The 19,469-nt window shown below is 38.5% G+C and overlaps 1 protein-coding gene across 3 annotated transcripts in view; it reads right to left on the bottom strand.

The window, feature by feature from the left end:
- The window catches only part of LOC150087125 (dual specificity calcium/calmodulin-dependent 3',5'-cyclic nucleotide phosphodiesterase 1A-like), a 769,106-nt gene that overhangs the window by 205,821 nt on the left and 543,816 nt on the right, over positions 1-19,469 (bottom strand). For all 3 annotated transcript variants that reach the window (XM_090371825.1, XM_090371826.1, XM_090371824.1), the window contains exon 6: positions 17,231-17,413. In XM_090371825.1, coding sequence (XP_090227951.1) covers positions 17,231-17,413 — 183 coding nt within the window. The remainder of the gene's footprint in view (positions 1-17,230; positions 17,414-19,469) is intronic.

Below are 19,469 nucleotides of genomic sequence, written 5' to 3' on the forward strand. Positions count from 1 at the left end.
ATTGGCTCTTGTTTTCGAAAAAAGTAGTTTTTTATATTAATATAAGGTATTTTTTATTTATATGGCAGTAAGATGTAGCTACGAACATACCTGTATGTACGCGACCTTTTCGCCTTTCGCTTGTATTCAGCGATGGAAGAGCTCACCATGTTCGTCGCTGACGGCACAACAGTTTGCCGGGAAGAAATCCAGGTGTGAGTGCAAGAAATGCATCTTCAATGGCATGTTGCACCCCAGTTTTTCGTAAGAAGTAATGAAATCTTCCACAAACTGCCTGTAGTTGCCGGCTTTAACATTTCCTAGAAACATTTCGAAATGCTTTCCACGCTGATTTCTCATTATCACTAAGGGCACATTTAAACTGTTCGTCATTGAAAAGTTGCCTTATTTGTGGACCAATGAAAACACCTGCCGTAATCTTCTCTGTCTTGGGAATTCTCTTGCAAGTATGTGAATGCAGGACCGTTGACTTCCAAACCCTTCACGAAATTTTTCATGAGTCCCAGTTTGATGTGGAGTGGGGGAAGCAAAACTTTATTTGGATCTACCAGAGGTTCAAATGCACGTTCCTCATTCTTGGTGTTAATAATTTTCGTTGAGGCCAACTCCTCCTCTTCGCATATCCCACTCGCAGAGAAGCAACAATACTTAGGGTAATCCTTTTGTAACCCTAATAAAATGGCAATTATCTTTAAATCATCACATATCTGCGATTCATACTTCGGATAATGTACATCTAAATGAATGTTATCCATGTTTGTGTATGTTTCTTTTTTGTAGACGGCACGGCATACGCAAAAGGTATTGAAGGCAGCATATTTCCATTGTGTAATAACACAGCCTAAGGCTAACCTTAGAAGCATCTATAATTGGCCGCCATTCTTCGGGAAAGTGCCTCATGTTCATTGCTGCCATTAGACCATCAACATCCTTACAAAGCAGTCAGTTCACCTTCTGTTTGATAGAATTTATCATAGTCTTTATTTCGAGTAGAAGATGTTGTCACTTTCACAGAATTATCTAGATACAGGGGTCCCCAAACTTTTAGAGAATCGGGCCATATATGAATTTTTGGAATATTTGGCGGGCCGGAGAAAATTCCTAATCACCGAAAACTACATTCTCTGCATAATTTTAATGCTATGCAGAGAAACAAATTTTGTACCTTGTCTACAGAATCAAAATTGAATCGATGGATATGTAATATAAAATATATCAGTTTGTCTATATCAAATTTTAATTATTACTTATTTATTGAACTAATCACAAAAATACAGCTAGTAATACAACACAATTATAATTAATGCGATGAATGTGGTTGTAGAGCGCGATTAAGTTTCGTAATATCTGATTTTAAAGTACTAGTTCTAATTCTTAAAAAGTACTGTAAATGCGGGTCAGTTACACGTGATCGTATTTTTGATTTTACATACAGTATTTCATTTTTGAAAAGATCTGCTCACATATACATGTACTTCCGAAAATTGATGTAACCTTTCTTGCAAAATTTTAAATTTTTGGATAATCTATTAATGTTAAATAAAATTGAATTACACATAGGCGTACGTACGAAATCTTGAAGGGGACTCTCAGTAGCCTCACATGTCAAACATTTTTGTTAAATCATAAAAAAAAAAAAAAAACATATTGTTGAATTTTAAAACTAAAGAATTAAAATAAATAAAAATTTAAATAATAAAATAGATATTTTTTATTTTATTCATATTTTTATGTGCAAAAACCCCAGGGGCTCACGTCTGGTGAGTATGGGCTTGGCACACCCTGGGTCCTGTAGTCATCATTCTTTTCTTTCTTGGTGATTCCTTTCTACTTCTCCCTCTCTCTCTCTGAGGGTAACTCGGAATTTTTTTTTTTTTTTTTTTTGCCGGTGCAGCATAAGCCTCACCTTGCTTCCTTGCACCATATGGCTAATTTTAACAATAAAACATATTCCGATACTGTATTTGAATTTCCGCACTCATTTCATTTGGGATAGCCGTCCGCTATGCTATGCGACGGTAGCCTCCAGCACCTATGCAATATATCGGTACAGTTCGCAGCGCCTCCACACGCTAAACGAGTAAACAACCCTTTTCATATATACAGTACATATATATATATCTCCTCTACTTTATGCTTAATCTCCTTTTTTTTTTTTTTTTTTTTTGTGATTCGCGGAAGTTCTGCTTGGTGATCACGAAACGTACGGGTTCACAAATTATTATTAGCCATACGATGTAAGGAAGCCTGAGGCTTATGCTGCACCAGCCAAAAGAAATTCCCGAGTTACCCTGAGAGGGAGGAATCACCAAGAAAGAGAAGGATGACGATATCCAGCTCAGGACCCTGGGTTTGCCAAGCCCATACTCACCAGATGTGAGCCCCTGGAGTGAATGAGTTTATAATAATGAATAAGCCAAAATTAAGAAGTGTCATGACGCAAGAACGGTTGAACTACTTATTGCTTTCATACGTGGAACAGGATTTAACTGCTGCAGTCACTGTAGAAGAAGTAATTGACGAATTCGTCGCCTTTGTTCCTTTTGAATGTAGAATGTTATTATAATAAATAAATAAATAGACCTAAAAACAATGTAAACCTAAAAAGGTTGAATATTTATTAGTTACGAACTATTATAATGTGTATGTTTTTAAAAAAATATATTATATCTTATGCGCGTGCGCGAGTTGTGGCATACGGTGTCCGTTTATGCTCCTGATATCAATTTAGTTTTAAATAGTTATTCTTAACTTTATACAATGATTCGCCCACCAGTGAATTCCTCTTCCTCTGCTCAAGCCTGATATGGTATCATCTTCGTGATATAATGAACAGGTATTTCTAATTTTAAATATTCCTGCTCACTTTTGAATTCCTCCATTACATTGCATGCATAGCGCTTTAGCCTTCATGAACCAGGCAAACGCCCCGTTACCCTAAAGGCATAAGATGACAATGCGTCAACCTTGACCTAGTCACAAAGCATCGCATTACCCAGATCCCTAGGGAAATACTCCCTCTCCTCAATCTTTTGTTAAGTACACCTGTCTCAACCATTTAAGCTTTCTTGTGTTCTCACAGTCATCACTGTGGAACGCGAATATTGCAAGCTTCACAGTGTCAGAGTTAATAGTTAATTAAAGATTAACTCCTAAAAGTGAGCATTTGTTTACTGCTTCCAAGTGATTTTAAACCCGAAATCAGGCATGTCACAAAAACAGAATAACTTGCAACAATCAGTCTGCCTAGCCTGCCGCGACGGGAAGGAACCAACCATTCGATGTCATGTATGCAAATTTACCTTTTGTGCCCACTCGGTTAAAACAGACATCACACATCTGTTCAAACAACGTCGGAAAAAGTTCGCATGTGACAAATGCCTTGGAGATGTCTCTGAATTACCTGAACTTCATCTCTCCCGGACTGAAACTGCCCCTAGTGACCAGACAATCCCTGATCCAAATCAACACGCTCAGTCAAATACTGGTTTGCCTGAACCTTCACTCATGACCGTCGCAGGCGTTGAAGCAGTGGGCAACGCAACGTCACATGACGGCACTGCCAATCACGTTATATGCAGCACTAATTACTCCAATTTTCCATCAGATCATAATAATGATCAAAATTGTGCCTCGAACGCTAACGGATTCTCCACCTCAAGCCAGTCACTAGTCACAACAGATACTTTCCAAGTCGAAGGTCATTCCTCCAAGAATTAATGCCGAAATTACAATGTCGACGCCTTCCCTACAGCCAGACAGTGCTGATTTCGTGATCCACCTAATTTACCAATTAAGGTCCCAAATTGAAGATCTCAAGGATGAGGTTTACTCACTGAGAAACCAAAATAAGCACATCACTCATATGCTCTCGGACCTCTGTTCTTTGGCTAGCCAAAATGGCAAGCTGACATCTCAGGCACCAATAATACCCAAAAGGACAAAAACCACTCATCCAGTAAAGCCTCCTAGCCTTATAAAGCCTGGCTCCCACACCCAAATCCAATCAAGACAATCACTAGGGAGTTCTGCAGACACTCCGACTGAGCATGTTAGCACGGACCGATCATGCACTCATCAGAAAGACACACTCAGACACTCAGTGGCTGGTGAGCAACCACAGCTTCATGCTATTGAAGAAGTATCCCAGCGAGAGAACCGACCAGGAAATAAAGACTCCCTACAGGCTCAAGAACAAAACAATAATCTAACTAACGCCCATCATGTTTTGCCTACCTCATATGCTGGCGTGCTTACTAACAGCCCTTCTAGTTATACCTACGTCCCATCTGGAGATATACAAAATTCCCTCATTCCAGCAGCCAACCCCGCCCCATATTCCTCAGAATGCCGCCTAGCTGCCAATATTGACCGCCCTCCCCATCATGCTGTTATCACTAACCAGGCCTCTTTATCCCGCCAAGTAACAGCCTCCAAATCGCGTCTGACCCTGGCCGAGAAATATAATATCTCCGTCGTTCCCACCAAAGCCAAGATCTTCGCCTCCAGATTTGGACCTGGAACCTCTCCTGAATCTATTAGGAGAATGTTTATTAAGGAGCATAACATCTCAGTTCAGGTTAAACGGCTTAAAAGTCGGCAAACGTCCTATGCCTCCTTCCTTATAATGTGCTCACCCGCTGTCTACAAAAAGGTTGTAGATCCTGCCTCTTGGCCCCAAGGAATTTATATCAGACCATTTTCTGAGGAAAACAGACCCCATCAACAATCTCAACTAATTCACCCTCATCTATAGCAATCAAGGCCTCAAGGAGACAAGTATGAATGCTTCACGCTTCGGGTATCGTCTCAAAATGTGCGCAGCATAAATCGCAATTATACTAGTGGTGAACCACATCGGCATCATCAAACTGATTCCATCAGCCTGCGATCACCAGTAATAAACAGTTCGGGAATGCTCATCCCAACATGGGTCACGAATCGACGAACTCGAAAGCCTGACATCAATAAAAACAAGGCATGTGCCTTGAAAAAGATCCCCCGGAATTATGCAGTCAGAGTCTTGTACCAGAATGTTAGAAGCCTTCGCAATAAGCTGGATACCGTTGACCAAATTCTCCTAGCCAGTGATATCGATATCCTCTGTGTCACCGAGACCTGGCTGGATAAAGAGCAGGAATATTTTATATCCTGTGTTCCAGCTGGATATAAATCTGCTTTCACTTCCAGAGTTGGGCAAAGAGGAGGTGGTGTTGCAATTTTCTTTAAGAGCTCACAAACCTCACTCATTCATCAAGTCTCTAGCCAAACATCAGCGTACGAAGCACTTGCTGTTACTCTTAGCTACCATAGGGTTCTCATAGATGTAATTGTTATATACATACCCCCAGCACCTTCCTACGAAGCCATCCATGAAATATCTAACTGGATCATCAACCAGCTTCATCCTTCAGCCTTGCACTTCGTATGTGGAGATTTTAATCTTCCTCCTCAGCTAGCTAACCTTCAGCAAATGCTCCTATCAAACTTATCTTGTACAGGGTTACAAATGATCAACGATCTCCCGACAAGAGGTAACAACCAATTAGATCTCATCCTTGCTTCTTTTCCCTGCACACCTGATTACCTGCCAGAGACTTATTTCAATTCGGACCACAAGCCAATTGGTGTTCTTTTACACATACCTGCTCCAAACTTCAATATTGTGCATTCGACTAATACCAAAGTAATAGTAAGTCCCAGGTTTTTGAGTATTTCTAAATGTGTTGAGGCTGCCTCCGTCATCCCATGGACAGTCTTAGAAAATTGTGACCTAGAAATTGCAGTGAATTTGCTGACTAGCTGGCTTAAGACTATTGCGACATTTGCAGCATCAAAGAGAATTTCCATCATGCCTCGGTCCAGAGCATGGTGGACTCCCCATCTTAACATGAGCTTCAAGTTAAAGCAGCATCTGCACAAAATGTGGAAGCAGTCGCACAGTATCCAAGACAGGATAGCCTACTCCAAAGCTCGCGCAACATTTAATAAGCAGAAGTCAACAGCAATTAAGCATTATATGGATAGAACCCTTCGTAGCGGAAAATGTCCCTACTCTGAGCGGCCTTCTGATTTCCCCCTAAATCTTGAACCTGACCAGTGGCTTGACTTCATATCAAGATTTGCTTCGAACACGGAACAATGTCCTGATCTTCATACTCCAACAACCAGAATCCCGCCTGACACTCTGTCGGCAGTATCAATCTCCAGGGAACAGCTTATTGCCGCCATTAATTCTACATCAGCTTCTGCGACGGCAGGTGCTGACGGAATCCCCCAATTCATTATTAAATGTCTCAGCCCATATATTTTGGATCCTCTTCTAACTATTTTTAATGCTGTTTTGTCAACCCACTTCTTTCCCCAGCAGTGGAACATCTACCTTGTGAAGCCTGTCCCCAAAACTCAATCTCCTTCACTTCTTAAGCATTACCGGCCAATCTCCAACGCCTCAAGTCTTCTAAAGCTCCTTGAGAAGGTACTTCTCCCCGTTCTAACTAAACAACTTCTTCCACATCAGCCTCCTCAAATCCATTACTCCCTTCCTCATAGATCCACTGTGACTAACCTCTTAGCCACCACCAGCTCTATCCTCTCTGCATTTGAATCCCAAGCAGAGCTTGCTGTCACCTATGTAGACCTTGAAGCAGCTTTCGACTCTATAAACGTTCCTGCAATGCTGAAGCTACTTTCAGACCACTACCAGATCAAGGGAGACACTCTACAGTTCCTCACGTCACTCCTTCGAAACAGAATAATCCAGCTTATTGTCCATGGGCACATATATGAGCGAAGTATCTCTTCAGGCGTGCCACAGGGTGGTGTCTTATCTGGGCTCTTGTTCACAGCACTTATCTCTCCACTTGTTGAGTCCAGGTATGATATCTTATGTTATGCAGATGATATAAAGCTCCTCACACCGATTTCTCCATACGATGATCTTCTCATGATAACAGGATCAATTAATAATACACTGACGGAAATTGAAAACTACCTCAACCAGTTCGGATTAAAAATAAACCCAGAGAAATCTGAATTTATGATATTCTCTTTAAAGAAAACACCTTCTTATATTCAGCCCATTCTGTGTAATTCTCCAATTCCCATCGTCAATAAGCATACTGATCTCGGGATTGTGTTTGATCCTAAGCTCTGCTTCACTTACCACATAGACAAGCTCCTCACCCTGGCAGCTCGACTCCGATGGATTGCCAAACAGCATCTACATTATATAAATGAAGTCACAACTACTAGAACATATATAAAAACCACTGTATACTCTCCGCTTTTATACGCTGCAGAGATATGGGCATCAGCTGCAACTAGCACAATCAGGCCACTTTTTTCTGCTGAGTATTGGCTCTTAAAATGGGCCATAAACAAACACAAACTGCCTCCTCAGCTCAGGACAACTGAAATGGCCAGCTTAATTCAAATTCACAGGCTCCCCACGCTGATTAGGGTGAAACGTCTTACCACGACTATCAAAATGATGGTTGGCGAGATTTCGGCACCATCATTCTGGGACCTGTGCTCATGGAGAATCCCTCAGTCTTCCCTCAGAGCGACTCCAACTCTATGCCCACATCACAGCCGTCTCCACCTATCTGATAGGTTTCTGCCTTTTCAGCTACTTTCGTGTGCCCAGTCCTTGGATGCTGACCTTAACAAGTTCGCTTCTGACAGGGAATACAGACGTCGCACCCTTGAATTGTACTTCCCTGTCCCTGATCCTTCTCCTCGAAGCTCGTCTTAATGCTGCAAGCCATCAACACCACCTGATGTGAAGACGGTATACTAACTCTTCAGTATGACAGTTAGTAATGATGGACTAACTACTTCTGTTCAGTGCAAAGAACGTTGCCTGTTTATACTACTATATGTATATGAAATTATCCGTTTCCGCCCATATCTTCTGTATATATTGTATTGTAAATAACTGTATGATACTTGGAGTTTGGAATTGTACTTCCGCATATGCATTTCCTATGTTTTATATATCAATGTTCCCTATTTATATTGTATTATTACTGTTAACCCCTGGCCTGGTGGCCGTGAAGGGCAACATTGCAATCTATCGAATTGTATCATAATTATCATTATTATTGCAATAAAGATTTCTTATATAAATATATGTTTTAAATAAATAAAAGTTTTAATATATATACAAAATTGTATTTATAAAAATATATTTTAAAAATAAAATATTTTATTTTTTATGGGGGGCCCAAAATGTGGTTGGCCCCCTTCTTGTTTTAGGATGCGCACGCCTATGGAATTAGATTTTCATTTTTAAATATTGTATTCAGTGCATCATTACATTGAAGATCTACCAACTCTAATTTTGAATTCTCATCACTGACGGATACGTCAAACGGATTTTGAACAAGTTCAAACACCTTTGAATTATTTTTGAAATCAGAAAATTTTCCTGCAACAAACTAACATTTTGAACAAGATTTTAAGTAGAAAAAATTACAACTAGGCATATTTTTAGATAAATTATCGCAACATGGAAAATGTGAAAAATTATTCCGAAGTAGTTGTTTTAAATACCTCCAGTTTTGTATCAAATGCTTTGACATTATAATACAATTCACTGGCAAATTTGTCTGGTCGTTGTAGTTTCATATTAAGAAAATTCAGATGTTCACTTATATCTGTTAAAAAGGCAAGGTTCCACAACCATTTGAGATCTGACAGTTCCGGAACAGGTTTCAATTTTTCGTTCATAAATAAATCTATTTGGATCCTAAGTTCAAAAAATCGCTTCAACATGTTACCGCAACTCAACCATCATACTTCCGTGTAGTACAACAAATCACCATATTCAGCCTCAATAGTTTCAAGAAAATTTCTGAATTGCCAATGATTGAGACCAGTCTTGCGAATACAATGTACTGTTGATATTACAGTTGATATGACTGAATTTACACTCAAACATTTTCCACAAAAAGACTGCTGGTGAATTATACAATGAAACTGCACTGGGTTTTTAATATTTTTACTCTCGAGATATTTACGAAGCCGACCCATGCACCCAATTTTAGTACCGACCAGTGGCGGCTCGTGACTCTGATGTTTGGGGATACTGCGTCTTAAAGTTACATTAAATTGCCTTGGTTATAAGACATGTAGGCACATACACAGTAATAATAATAAGCAAGTTAAAAACACTACAAAACATTAACTAGACATTTACCATTAACAGACTTGAACTTTTATTTAAAAACAAAATCCATTCTTCGGTTTTTATTTGTTGAAAATGGATTAATAACTTTTTCATTCAAGTTTGGTGCACTGTTGACCAAGCTTTACTCTATTGAAAGCATTGCTTGAGCATTTAGCCTTTCCTGATTCATAGTGCTCCTTAAAAATGTTTTTATTCTTTTTAATGTCCAATGGCAGCGTTCGGGCTTTGAAGTAGTAATCGGAATGGTCAAAAGAACTTTTACGAGTTTTGTAAATTCACCAAGAACTTCAGCTAGATTATTTTCTGACATAAATTTATTTCAGCAAGTCAGTTAATTAGCAATAATTGTGTAGATCATGTCTGCTATAGAAAACTTGTAATTCCATAAGAATTTTTCTATTTCAATCATGGGATATGCCTCAGTAGTCTTCCGTACCTCTTCCATGGGCATCTTTCTACGAAAAATAACAAAGTTTTCCTTGTTAAACAATTTAGCAGCAAATAATTATTTTGTAAAAGAATATCTCTCACCTATGTCAACACTTATATAGTCGCATACTTCCCTCGCTTCAATCATGAGTGTTTTTGAAGGATTTTCACAGTAGTACTTTGAATTCCTGATTTTTAGAATGGCATTCTTAAAGTTTCCTATATATTCACGTATTTTAACTGCCTCAATTTTTCGAGATTGCATTTGATTATAAATAACTTCCATGTGAGGCATTATCTGATGGAAAAGTTCTAACCAGAACGTGAATTTTTCATTACTCAAGTTGTGCAAAATTTCAGTTGCTTCTGAAATTGTCTTATCTGCTTTTGCTGTCGCATGTAATTTCTTCCATGCACTTTTTTAAGGATTAAAAATTTTCATAAACGCTGTTCACGGTGCGTATATTGAAGTTACATCTTGTAGGGGAAGGTCGGGCAACACGGCTGTCCATATGCTTTCTGAGAACAGAGAGACGCTGTGGTGATCTCGAGAAAAATGTTGGTATCAATATGAGGTTCCAAAAGAATATTTAAGAATATTTTTGAATCTCGGGTACTACTTGCTGCATTTCTCATCATCGGATTCAGTCGGTGTGCATAGCACTGAATAAAATGCATTTTTGTACATTTTATTCAGGCTAAATATTTTAGCCTGAACTCCCCCTCTCTTGCCTTTCATCACATGTCTGAGCAACCAATTTTTGAGCATTTCCTTCGAAGATTATGTCTAACTGATCTAGAATGCACTTCGATGCCGTTTGCTTTTCCGGAGTTAAAAAACCCCAAAAACGCTCAAAATTGTCTCAGTTCAGTTCATATCTCAGAACAATTACCATTTGTATATGTTCTGAAACGTCTGTTGTATCATCAGCCATGACAGCTACGAATGAAGCTTCTTTAATTTCATCCCGGCATATGTGCAGCAAACTTCAAACAGTCAAGAATATTATTCTGAATAGTTTTTGAAATGCCTTTAAATGCTGCATTACTTTATAAATGGTTCTTTAAATTGGAATCTAATGTACAGGCGAAATTTGTTAAACTTCTGAATACTCCTGGATTTTTAGAATTGACAGTAACTCGCTAATATGAGACCCCCAACTGTAATTCGAAAGCAAGAGCAGTAAATCGACAAATTTTAATGTTATTTTCGTGTTCAGCAACACGAAATAAGTCAAGATTGGGTATTTTCGTTTTCGTAACGTTTTATGAATTGACCAGTGTTATGCTTGAACTGTTCGAATGATGACAAGTCAACTATGCGAATATTACCGCAGAAGCATACTGCCACTGATTAGACAGTGCTTGAAAACAGAACTATCATTATTTGGGATAGAAATCGAAGCTACGCTACATCAACTACAGCTGGAGTTCCGCACGGTAGGGTCTGTTCTGGTATACTTTTCTCAGCTGTTCTTGTTCCATTTATGATAGGCTGGAATGATATCATCATGCATTCTGGTATATAAAATTGTTCACTATCATCAGCTCTAGGGACACAGCTGAGAGCAATGGGATCTGTCGGAATTCGGATTCTGCATTAATCCAGATGAGCCGAAGCAGCTGACATATGATGCAACCTATATCGAGAGGATCCGCGATCTCGGTTGTCCAATAGCACATCCATTTTGATATTATTTTTTACCAGAAACTCTCCTTTCTTCCAAATATAAATCACTTGGAAATCTAGTTCTGATGACTATGGTGAATGTTATAGCAACACCAAGTTGCAGTGAAGATACTTCTGTACTGGTGCTTCTACTTAGGCAGCAGTGCACGATCGAGATAACTTTGATTTGTTTTTCTACATGAGACTGGTGTATTGAGAAATTCCTACAGTAATTGTTTGAGAGTGATTTCTGGTAATGAGACGGCCAAGCCACCAAGCTGTAATTTTTTCATGTGGTGTTTCACGTAATTCTAAAAATAAACAAGCAAATAAATAAAAACAATCATGAACAGAATAGATAGATAAATGTTGAAGGCACATCGCTAAAATTTTGGGTAATCTTTTATGAGAATTTTGCGACCACCGTTAAGAGTGGTATTTAATTTACCTTTCTGCGAATCTGCATCATCTAAACACAATACACGGATATAATATTTGAACGGCAAGTTACACAGGTTATCTCGATCTATATTAATACCCGAAATAAAAGCACGTCACATGTGTAAAGTTTTGAATCTACACTGGTGTTCAAAGAAAATGCACACCTAGGAATTTCACATTGCTAACCTTTTTTCGCGATGACTACCATCACAAATACAAATATAAACAAAAAAGATATTTATTAATGGTTAAGGCAAAGCTAAGTAATATTTGACAGGTACTCTCAAAATATTCCAAAATGAGCATTTGCAACCTTTATACAACAGTTTTGGTAAAAACTGTTGGTAAAATTATAGAAGCCCTCAATTTGCTTCAGTTTATCATTTTAAATGGAAAACAAAATGAAAAGTTCGCCAGGTGCAAACTAATATTTAGATGAACCGCCTCTGGTCCTGATGACAGCAGCACACCGTCGAAGCATTGACAAGATCGATTTCTGAAGATAATCAACTGATAGTTCGTTGTTCCAAACACGAATTATGAAGTTCACGAAGGGTCTTTGGTTTCTTTCTGGCAACTGCAGATTCCACACGATGCCAACAGTTCTCTATAGAATTCATGTCCGGGCTGTTTCCTAGCCGCTAACAGTAATAATGCACCGTTCTTCCAACCATTTTTTCAATTGTAACAAATGTAAACACATTACTGTCGAACCTCAAATGCAGAAATGAAGCTAAAGTAACTACAGAAGTGCCTACTTACACTTTTCCCCCGATGACACGGAGCAGAGTCCTTCTGAAAGATGCAGTTACTTGGCAGGTTGAAATGGTCTCTACTAGTTGGCAGCAATTTTGCTTTCCAATATAGCCAGTTATCCACTGACATTTACCGAACCTTTTATAAACTTCAGGTAACCTACTCCGCGATACGAAATGCACCCCCATATCATTTGGTTAGTAGGGAATTTCACTGTAGACACCATACAGTCTGGATGGTATAGTTCACCACGTCTACGGCGAATCGTTTGTCTGCCATCAGAGCTATGCAGGTTGAATTTCTTCTCATCCGAGAAAATAACTGACTTCCACTTCTGCGCGTGTAACACAGTGGTATCGTCACCATCCTCCCCACACCGGGTGAAAAGGCCCCGCTTCCAACCCCGTCGATGACGTGAGGAATTTTAATGGGCTTTTTTCACTCTGTGGCTGAGTTAGTCGGTCTCAGGCGTATTTTACTTCTGGCAACTTGGGGTTTTCGTCAAGCAAAACAGACAAATCGACCATAGAACACACGTAATTAACAGACATAAGACACACATCATGGCAGGGCGGATAAATTTAATTATTCGGGTGGCCTAAAAATAATATAAAATAAAAATTTGACATGCTCCTTACACCATCCGGACTTTCATTTCACAAAAAATGAAAAAAAAATTTTCATTTTTTGTGTGAGGAGAGGCTTCTTCTTAGGACGAGGGCTACAAGTCCATTTTTGAAGAGGCGTCTTCTGACTGTTACCGCACTTGCTACCACTCCAGTATGTTCTTCTCATTCTCTTTTCAGCTCAGACGAAGAAGCTTTACGGTTTTTACGGCATAAACTCTTCAAAACGCGGTCCTTTTTGGCGTAGAGACTTCTTTGCATCTGGTTCCTTTTTTCCTATCAGCAGAACCAGTATTCTTGAGTTTGGAAAGAAATCTACTCACTGTCCACTGATTACAAGACATATGACAATATGACTATAAGCAATATGACGGGAACATCCTTCCTCACGTAAAGGAACAATAGCACTCTTTTTTCGTGGCGTCAACTGCACGTAACTCGCCATCCTGACGGGAACATCCTTCCTCACGTAAAGGAACAATAGCACTCTTTTTTCGTGGCGTCAACTGCACGTAACTCGCCATCCTGGCACAAGCAAGGAATGACTGCAACTCTTGCAGAACCTGCTTATATAGCTGAAAGTAACAGCTGATGCAATATTACGTCATTACATACGCGTGTCAATCTTATCTGCACAATATGTAATATTGCCATATACTTACGTCATTTGAATGACAATTACAATTTTAAGAGGTGATGCATTTTCTTTGAACACCAGTATATTTATTACTAATAGAACTTAAAAATCATACGTTTCGCGGAGGTTTTCTCCTCCACTTCTTCAGTTACTTCAAAATTGGAAATAAGAGGGTTCCAAGAAAAGTAATATTAATCTAAACAAAGTTGCAAATTATCTTAATTTAATCCAAATAAACTGTTATAAAATATTTAATATACAGGAACTCCCCAACTTACAGTTATACTCGACTTACGGAAATTCGACTTTACGTAAGTTTTTGCCGGCCGGTGCAAACTTAAAAAAATCGTAGAAACGTATTCTGCATCCCGTAGGAATAAATGGAGATATTGTAAAAATATCGTAATGTAAACTATTAACACTTTTTTTTTTTTTTTTTTTTTTTTTGTAATTCGTTCCAAGTCTTTGGAAGTTGAAAATTTCGCTATATATTGCTAAGCTATTTATCTCTCTAAAAAAGGTAATTTTTATAATGCAAATGCACTACCCTTCATCATTATCATATGTTCCGTTATAAGAATCAATTTTGAACGCCTTTGTGATATTTGTCTAAAGGACGTTTCTGGAGGTCACGACCGAAAAACAATTTGCACTTTCCGGTTTATTGGACTTTTCTGTTAGTGCATTTAATTATAAACGGGTAGTAAACTCGATCTTATTGCAATTGCGATAATACCGATAACTGCAATTGTGAGTTTTTACGCTGTTATGGTGAAATGTGTTCCCCTTCACTGAAATCTTCAATCATATAAAAAAACAAATTTTCAGAAACTTCTCTTCGTTCCAAATTACGTATTACAATAATGAAAGAAAAGGGGCCAACGGAAAGTGCAAATACTAGCAGTGCCAGGAAACCAAACAAAATTGATTTAGAAATGAAGATGAAAATGATTAAGAAGTACGAATCAAAGATAAAGTTTGTCATCTATTGCAATGGAATTAGGTCTCGCTGCTTCAACAGCGAGACCTAATTCCATTGCAATAAGGTCTAGCTGCTTCAACAGTGAATACTATTTTAAAGCACAGTGAGCATATAAAAGAACGTATCAAAGGATCAACGCACTTAAGATCAACAGTGATCACAAAACAGCGTTCAGGTGCTATATCGAAGATGGAACAGCTGTTAATAATATGGATGGAAAATCAGATTCAGAAGCGAGTATCCCTGAATCTAATGACCATTCAAGCAAAAGCAACAAGTATTTATAAAGATATTAAGGATAAGTACGGCGAACCCCAACCCAAGATCGTGGCAAGCAACGGGTGGTTTAATAGGTTCAAGCATCGCGTTGTTTTCCAAATATGCAGTGAAATCCGCCAGTGCCGATTCTGCAGCTGCAGAAAAATTTTGTGATGTTTTGGAAAAAATTATTGATGAATGCGGCTATTCAGCGCAGCAAATTTTTAACGTTGACGAGACTGCTCTCGGAAAAAGTACCGGATCGAACATACATTGCCAAAGAGGAAAATACAATGCCAGGTTTCAAAGTGTCAAAAGATCGGGCCACGCTCTTGCTTCGGGCTAACGCAGCGGGAAATTACAGATTAAAACCACTGCTTTTGTACCATTCTGGAAATCCTCGTGCATTTATGGGCATCAATAAAGCCACCTACCCGTGCATTTCCGATCGAACCAGAGAGCATGGATAACAATATCTCTCTTTGAGGATATTGTTATCCTCAAAGAGAGGTTTAAATGCTGCTTCATTCCCGAGGTTGAAAAATATTGTAAAGACAACGACGTTCTTTTCACGATTTTGCTTCTATCAGATAATGTTCCTGGACATCCTACGCATCTAGATTATTTCAATTCGAACGTGACACTCATATTTCTACCGCCAAACACGACTTCAATCATCCAACCTATGGATCAGGGTGTTATTCTGAATTTAAAACCATACTATTTATGCACATTTGCTCAGGCATTGTCTGCAGTAGACGGTGAGAAAAATTTTACGTTTGGAAACCTTACAATATTTACCACGCCATCTTAAATATTAATAAGGACTGGGAGGAAATTACTAAAAGTTGCTTAAATGGCACATGGAAGAAAATATACCCACGGCACATAAAAGGCTAAGAAGAATTTGAAAAAGACGAATCATATGAAGAGGTTACAGATAAGATTGTAAAGGTTGCAGAGCTGCTCCAGTTGGAGGTTGATGCCAAAGACGTGGAGGAGTTAATAGAGGAAGAAGAGAAGGAATTATCTAACGAATAACATATTGACTTGCAGGCAGCAATAGTGAAAGAAGAAAATGCCGACGAAGCTCAAGATGAACCAAATGAGCAGCCAAGATTCTTCATTACCAGATAGATGGAAATGGCATTTCGTGAAATTGCATCGGCAATAACGAGGTTTGAGAAGATGGATCTTGACAGCAAACGATTCTTAAAAGTTAACAGAGGGGTGAATGATATGCTTGCTTGCTAGAAAGAAATCTACGATGGAAAGAAAAAAGCCCTCAACCTCCGCAGCGGCGTATTTATCAGCTGAAGGCATCGATTCTAGCAACGATGCCCGAGAGGTAAAACTTACTGATGTTATGCCCGTCTCCTCTCTTTTTTTTGTAATTTTATAATTTTAAATTTTTTTAAAATTCCACGCTTTTGTAATTTTTCCTGCGCATGAGATAAAAAATTGAATAAATAATCATATTTACATGTTCGTCGAACATTTTTTTTTTTTGATTCAATCAATTAAGCGAGCACAGTTGTGAATGCTGCACAAGCATGGGGGAATTCCCCGACTTACGTAATGTTCCGCGGAACAAAACCCTTACGTAAGTCGGGGACTTCCTGTATTATGATAATACACTTGTGAAGAGCGCTGGATCATTTTACGATCTATTCATCAACCTTTTACTTATCTGTTGCAATTCAATTTGCAATTACTGCACAATTCATTTTGTGTACAGCAAAGTGTTGGGATAGGAAGTGAAACTATAAACAATTTTGGGACCTACAGCTTTTGGCACCTGTTGGCACATCGTAAAGTTTTCTGTATACTGTAAAAGAATGGACATTCCGTTACAAATTACGAAAACCAAATACGTTAATCTTTTTTTAGTTTTATTTTTATTGTTTCTTTTCTTCTCTCATTTCTCTAGCCAACACATATCCATCTATATTGGAAATGGAAGCTCCCCATTGAAAATATCGTTATAACTGTATTAGATGTTTACCGGCCGATAAACAAAATAATGAGTTAGGCTCCAGTAGTCTTCCTGGATACCACACACCGCTAAATAAAGACATTCTGGCTAAAAAATAAACGCTCTGCTTGTAATTTTTGTAATATTAATAGCCCCCAAACGGCGAACAGATAATCGAATACATTTTGAAAAGAAAGTAATAGCAATGTTAAATATTAAGTCTTTAAGTAAATACAGCACAGAGTAGATCGTTAAAGTACTCACCTGTCAACCATTATGCCTGCTCGTATAGCATTTGCTACTGATCGGAAACGAGGTTTATCTTCGGATCGCCGTCTCTGGGTTGCGGTTTTGCGCGTAAATGTTGACGCCAGCCATTCTCTTACTTCATTTGGTACAGCATCAGGTCGAACTTCTGAAAGATCATCTTCGTCTTCCACAGTTTTCCTGAGTGACGATGGATATTTATAAATAACAAACAAAAAAATATTTTCACGTATAACTATTATATATCATTGTAAAGCTATCAATGTATAACTATTACAGAGCTATATCATTTACAAGACTCCATGACCTACTGTGACAGACAGGCTGCCAGAGTAGTTCATGGGGTCTTGTCAATGATATACAGGAATTTTACGATCAGGGATAAGGAGGTATAAGGCAATGGTCAGGCCACACGACCTTGAGTACTGCGTACTGGCCTGAAAGCCTCATTTTAGGAAGGATGTAGAGTTGCTAAAACGAGTACAGAGAAGGGCAAGACTGGTGAGGGGAACGAAAGGGTGCTCTTACGAAGAAATGCTTAAGTTCTGCAAATTGCAGCGTCTGGAGACTAGGCACGTGTGAGGTGATCTGATTGAGGTGTATAAGGCTTTGAATGGATTGAGCAGGCTCAATGCTGATGGGATTCTTCCTCTTGCTCGGATTGATCTTTATAGTAACCATATTTTTAACGTCCTATGTGGTTGGTTCCGGCCAATTTACCATTAACCTAATGCTATTTTACATTCAATATAACGGCCATAAATTCCTGCCTCTTAATGTGAATTTTTACTTATTTTTTTTTTACAATATATTCGCGTTTAAAAATGACAGAACGCTTCAAATATATTGAAGTAATTGCAGCCTGACTGTGAGAAATCATTTAAGATTTCACACGCCCTTTTCTCGCAGTGCGGGAAAACAATATGAATATCGGCTAGAAGTTAATTTCATTAGAGTATGTTTATTGTACGACTCCAAGGAAGCGAAGATAGCTTTGCCATTTGCAGATAAAATAAGAATTTTGTAAGCTGTAGAATAATGGTGTGTATTCTAAGACTGACATCGCCAAACAGTTCGGCATTCCGAAGAGTTATTCTGAGAGTTCAGAAAAAGATTGAAAGTTTAGAGAAATCTGCTTTAACCGATAATGGTGCAGTTTACTTTTTACCATTTTTGCTTTAAAAGCTTACTGTGCAGTTCAGGAACCAGGTAACTGAGCATATCACTAGTTCATTCGTTCCTCAACTATTGACCATGCAAGCAAGTTTCATGTGAACTCCATGTAAAGGAAAGCTTAAGATCCTTAAGCTTTCCTTCAACATGTTATGTGAAGTTTGATAACTGTAAATGAGCACACGAACCGTTCTAACGGAACGGTGATTGCAGAAACCTACTGCTATCTTGGAGGAATGCCTGAAACCCATTATTAGTGATCATCACACAGACGTCCAAAATTGCATTTTTCAACAGGACTCAGCACCTTGCCACAGAGAAATTAGTAAGTTTTATGCTATTTAGATTTCACGATGAGTTTGTTTTCTTATCTCACAAGGCTTAAAACATACTTACATCAATGTTTTCCTTCGTTTTTCTCCCTTAAGGTGCAGTCATATCTCAGAAATGCTGGCATTAACAGTGTTGAACTGGCCCGCAAGAACCCTACTGAAAATTTCTGGTAATGATGTCATCTAAAATTGCTCAGAGGAAGCCAACAAATAAGATTCAGCTGCAGAAGAGCATTGAAGAGCAACCATATATCCAGAAGTTGATTAACTCTATGCCAGATCGTTGCAAGGCTGTAATTGCAGCTCGAGGAGGAATAACAAAATATTGAGGACTTATTTTGCTGATTTACAGTACATAATATTATTACGTTAACTTGTCATTTCAGTTTGTACACGTAAATGCAATAATATGTATGTTTGGTTGTCATGATTGCGATTTGCATGATTTCTCATATTTCCATTAATTACGCATTTTACCCTTTGGGAAGATATTTATGGCAATTAGGTACATCAGGTGGAGTCTTTTTATTGGATTTCATTCACATAATATATATCCCATTTAACAAAGGCATTTCGAACATTTCTGAAACCCACAATGCAGTGGAAAACACATAATTTACAAAATTCACAAGTGATGAAGTTTTTTTGTCAGCCAGTTATATTGTCAAGGAGGATCGGAAGAAGTGGGCTTGTAGTGAGTTGACATCAAAATGTACTCTGCATCGCAAAGA

Source organism: Mastigoproctus giganteus, chromosome 4 (genome assembly GCF_048544385.1).
Source record: "Mastigoproctus giganteus isolate SK-2022 chromosome 4, ASM4854438v1, whole genome shotgun sequence".
Lineage (NCBI taxonomy): Eukaryota > Metazoa > Arthropoda > Arachnida > Uropygi > Thelyphonidae > Mastigoproctus > Mastigoproctus giganteus.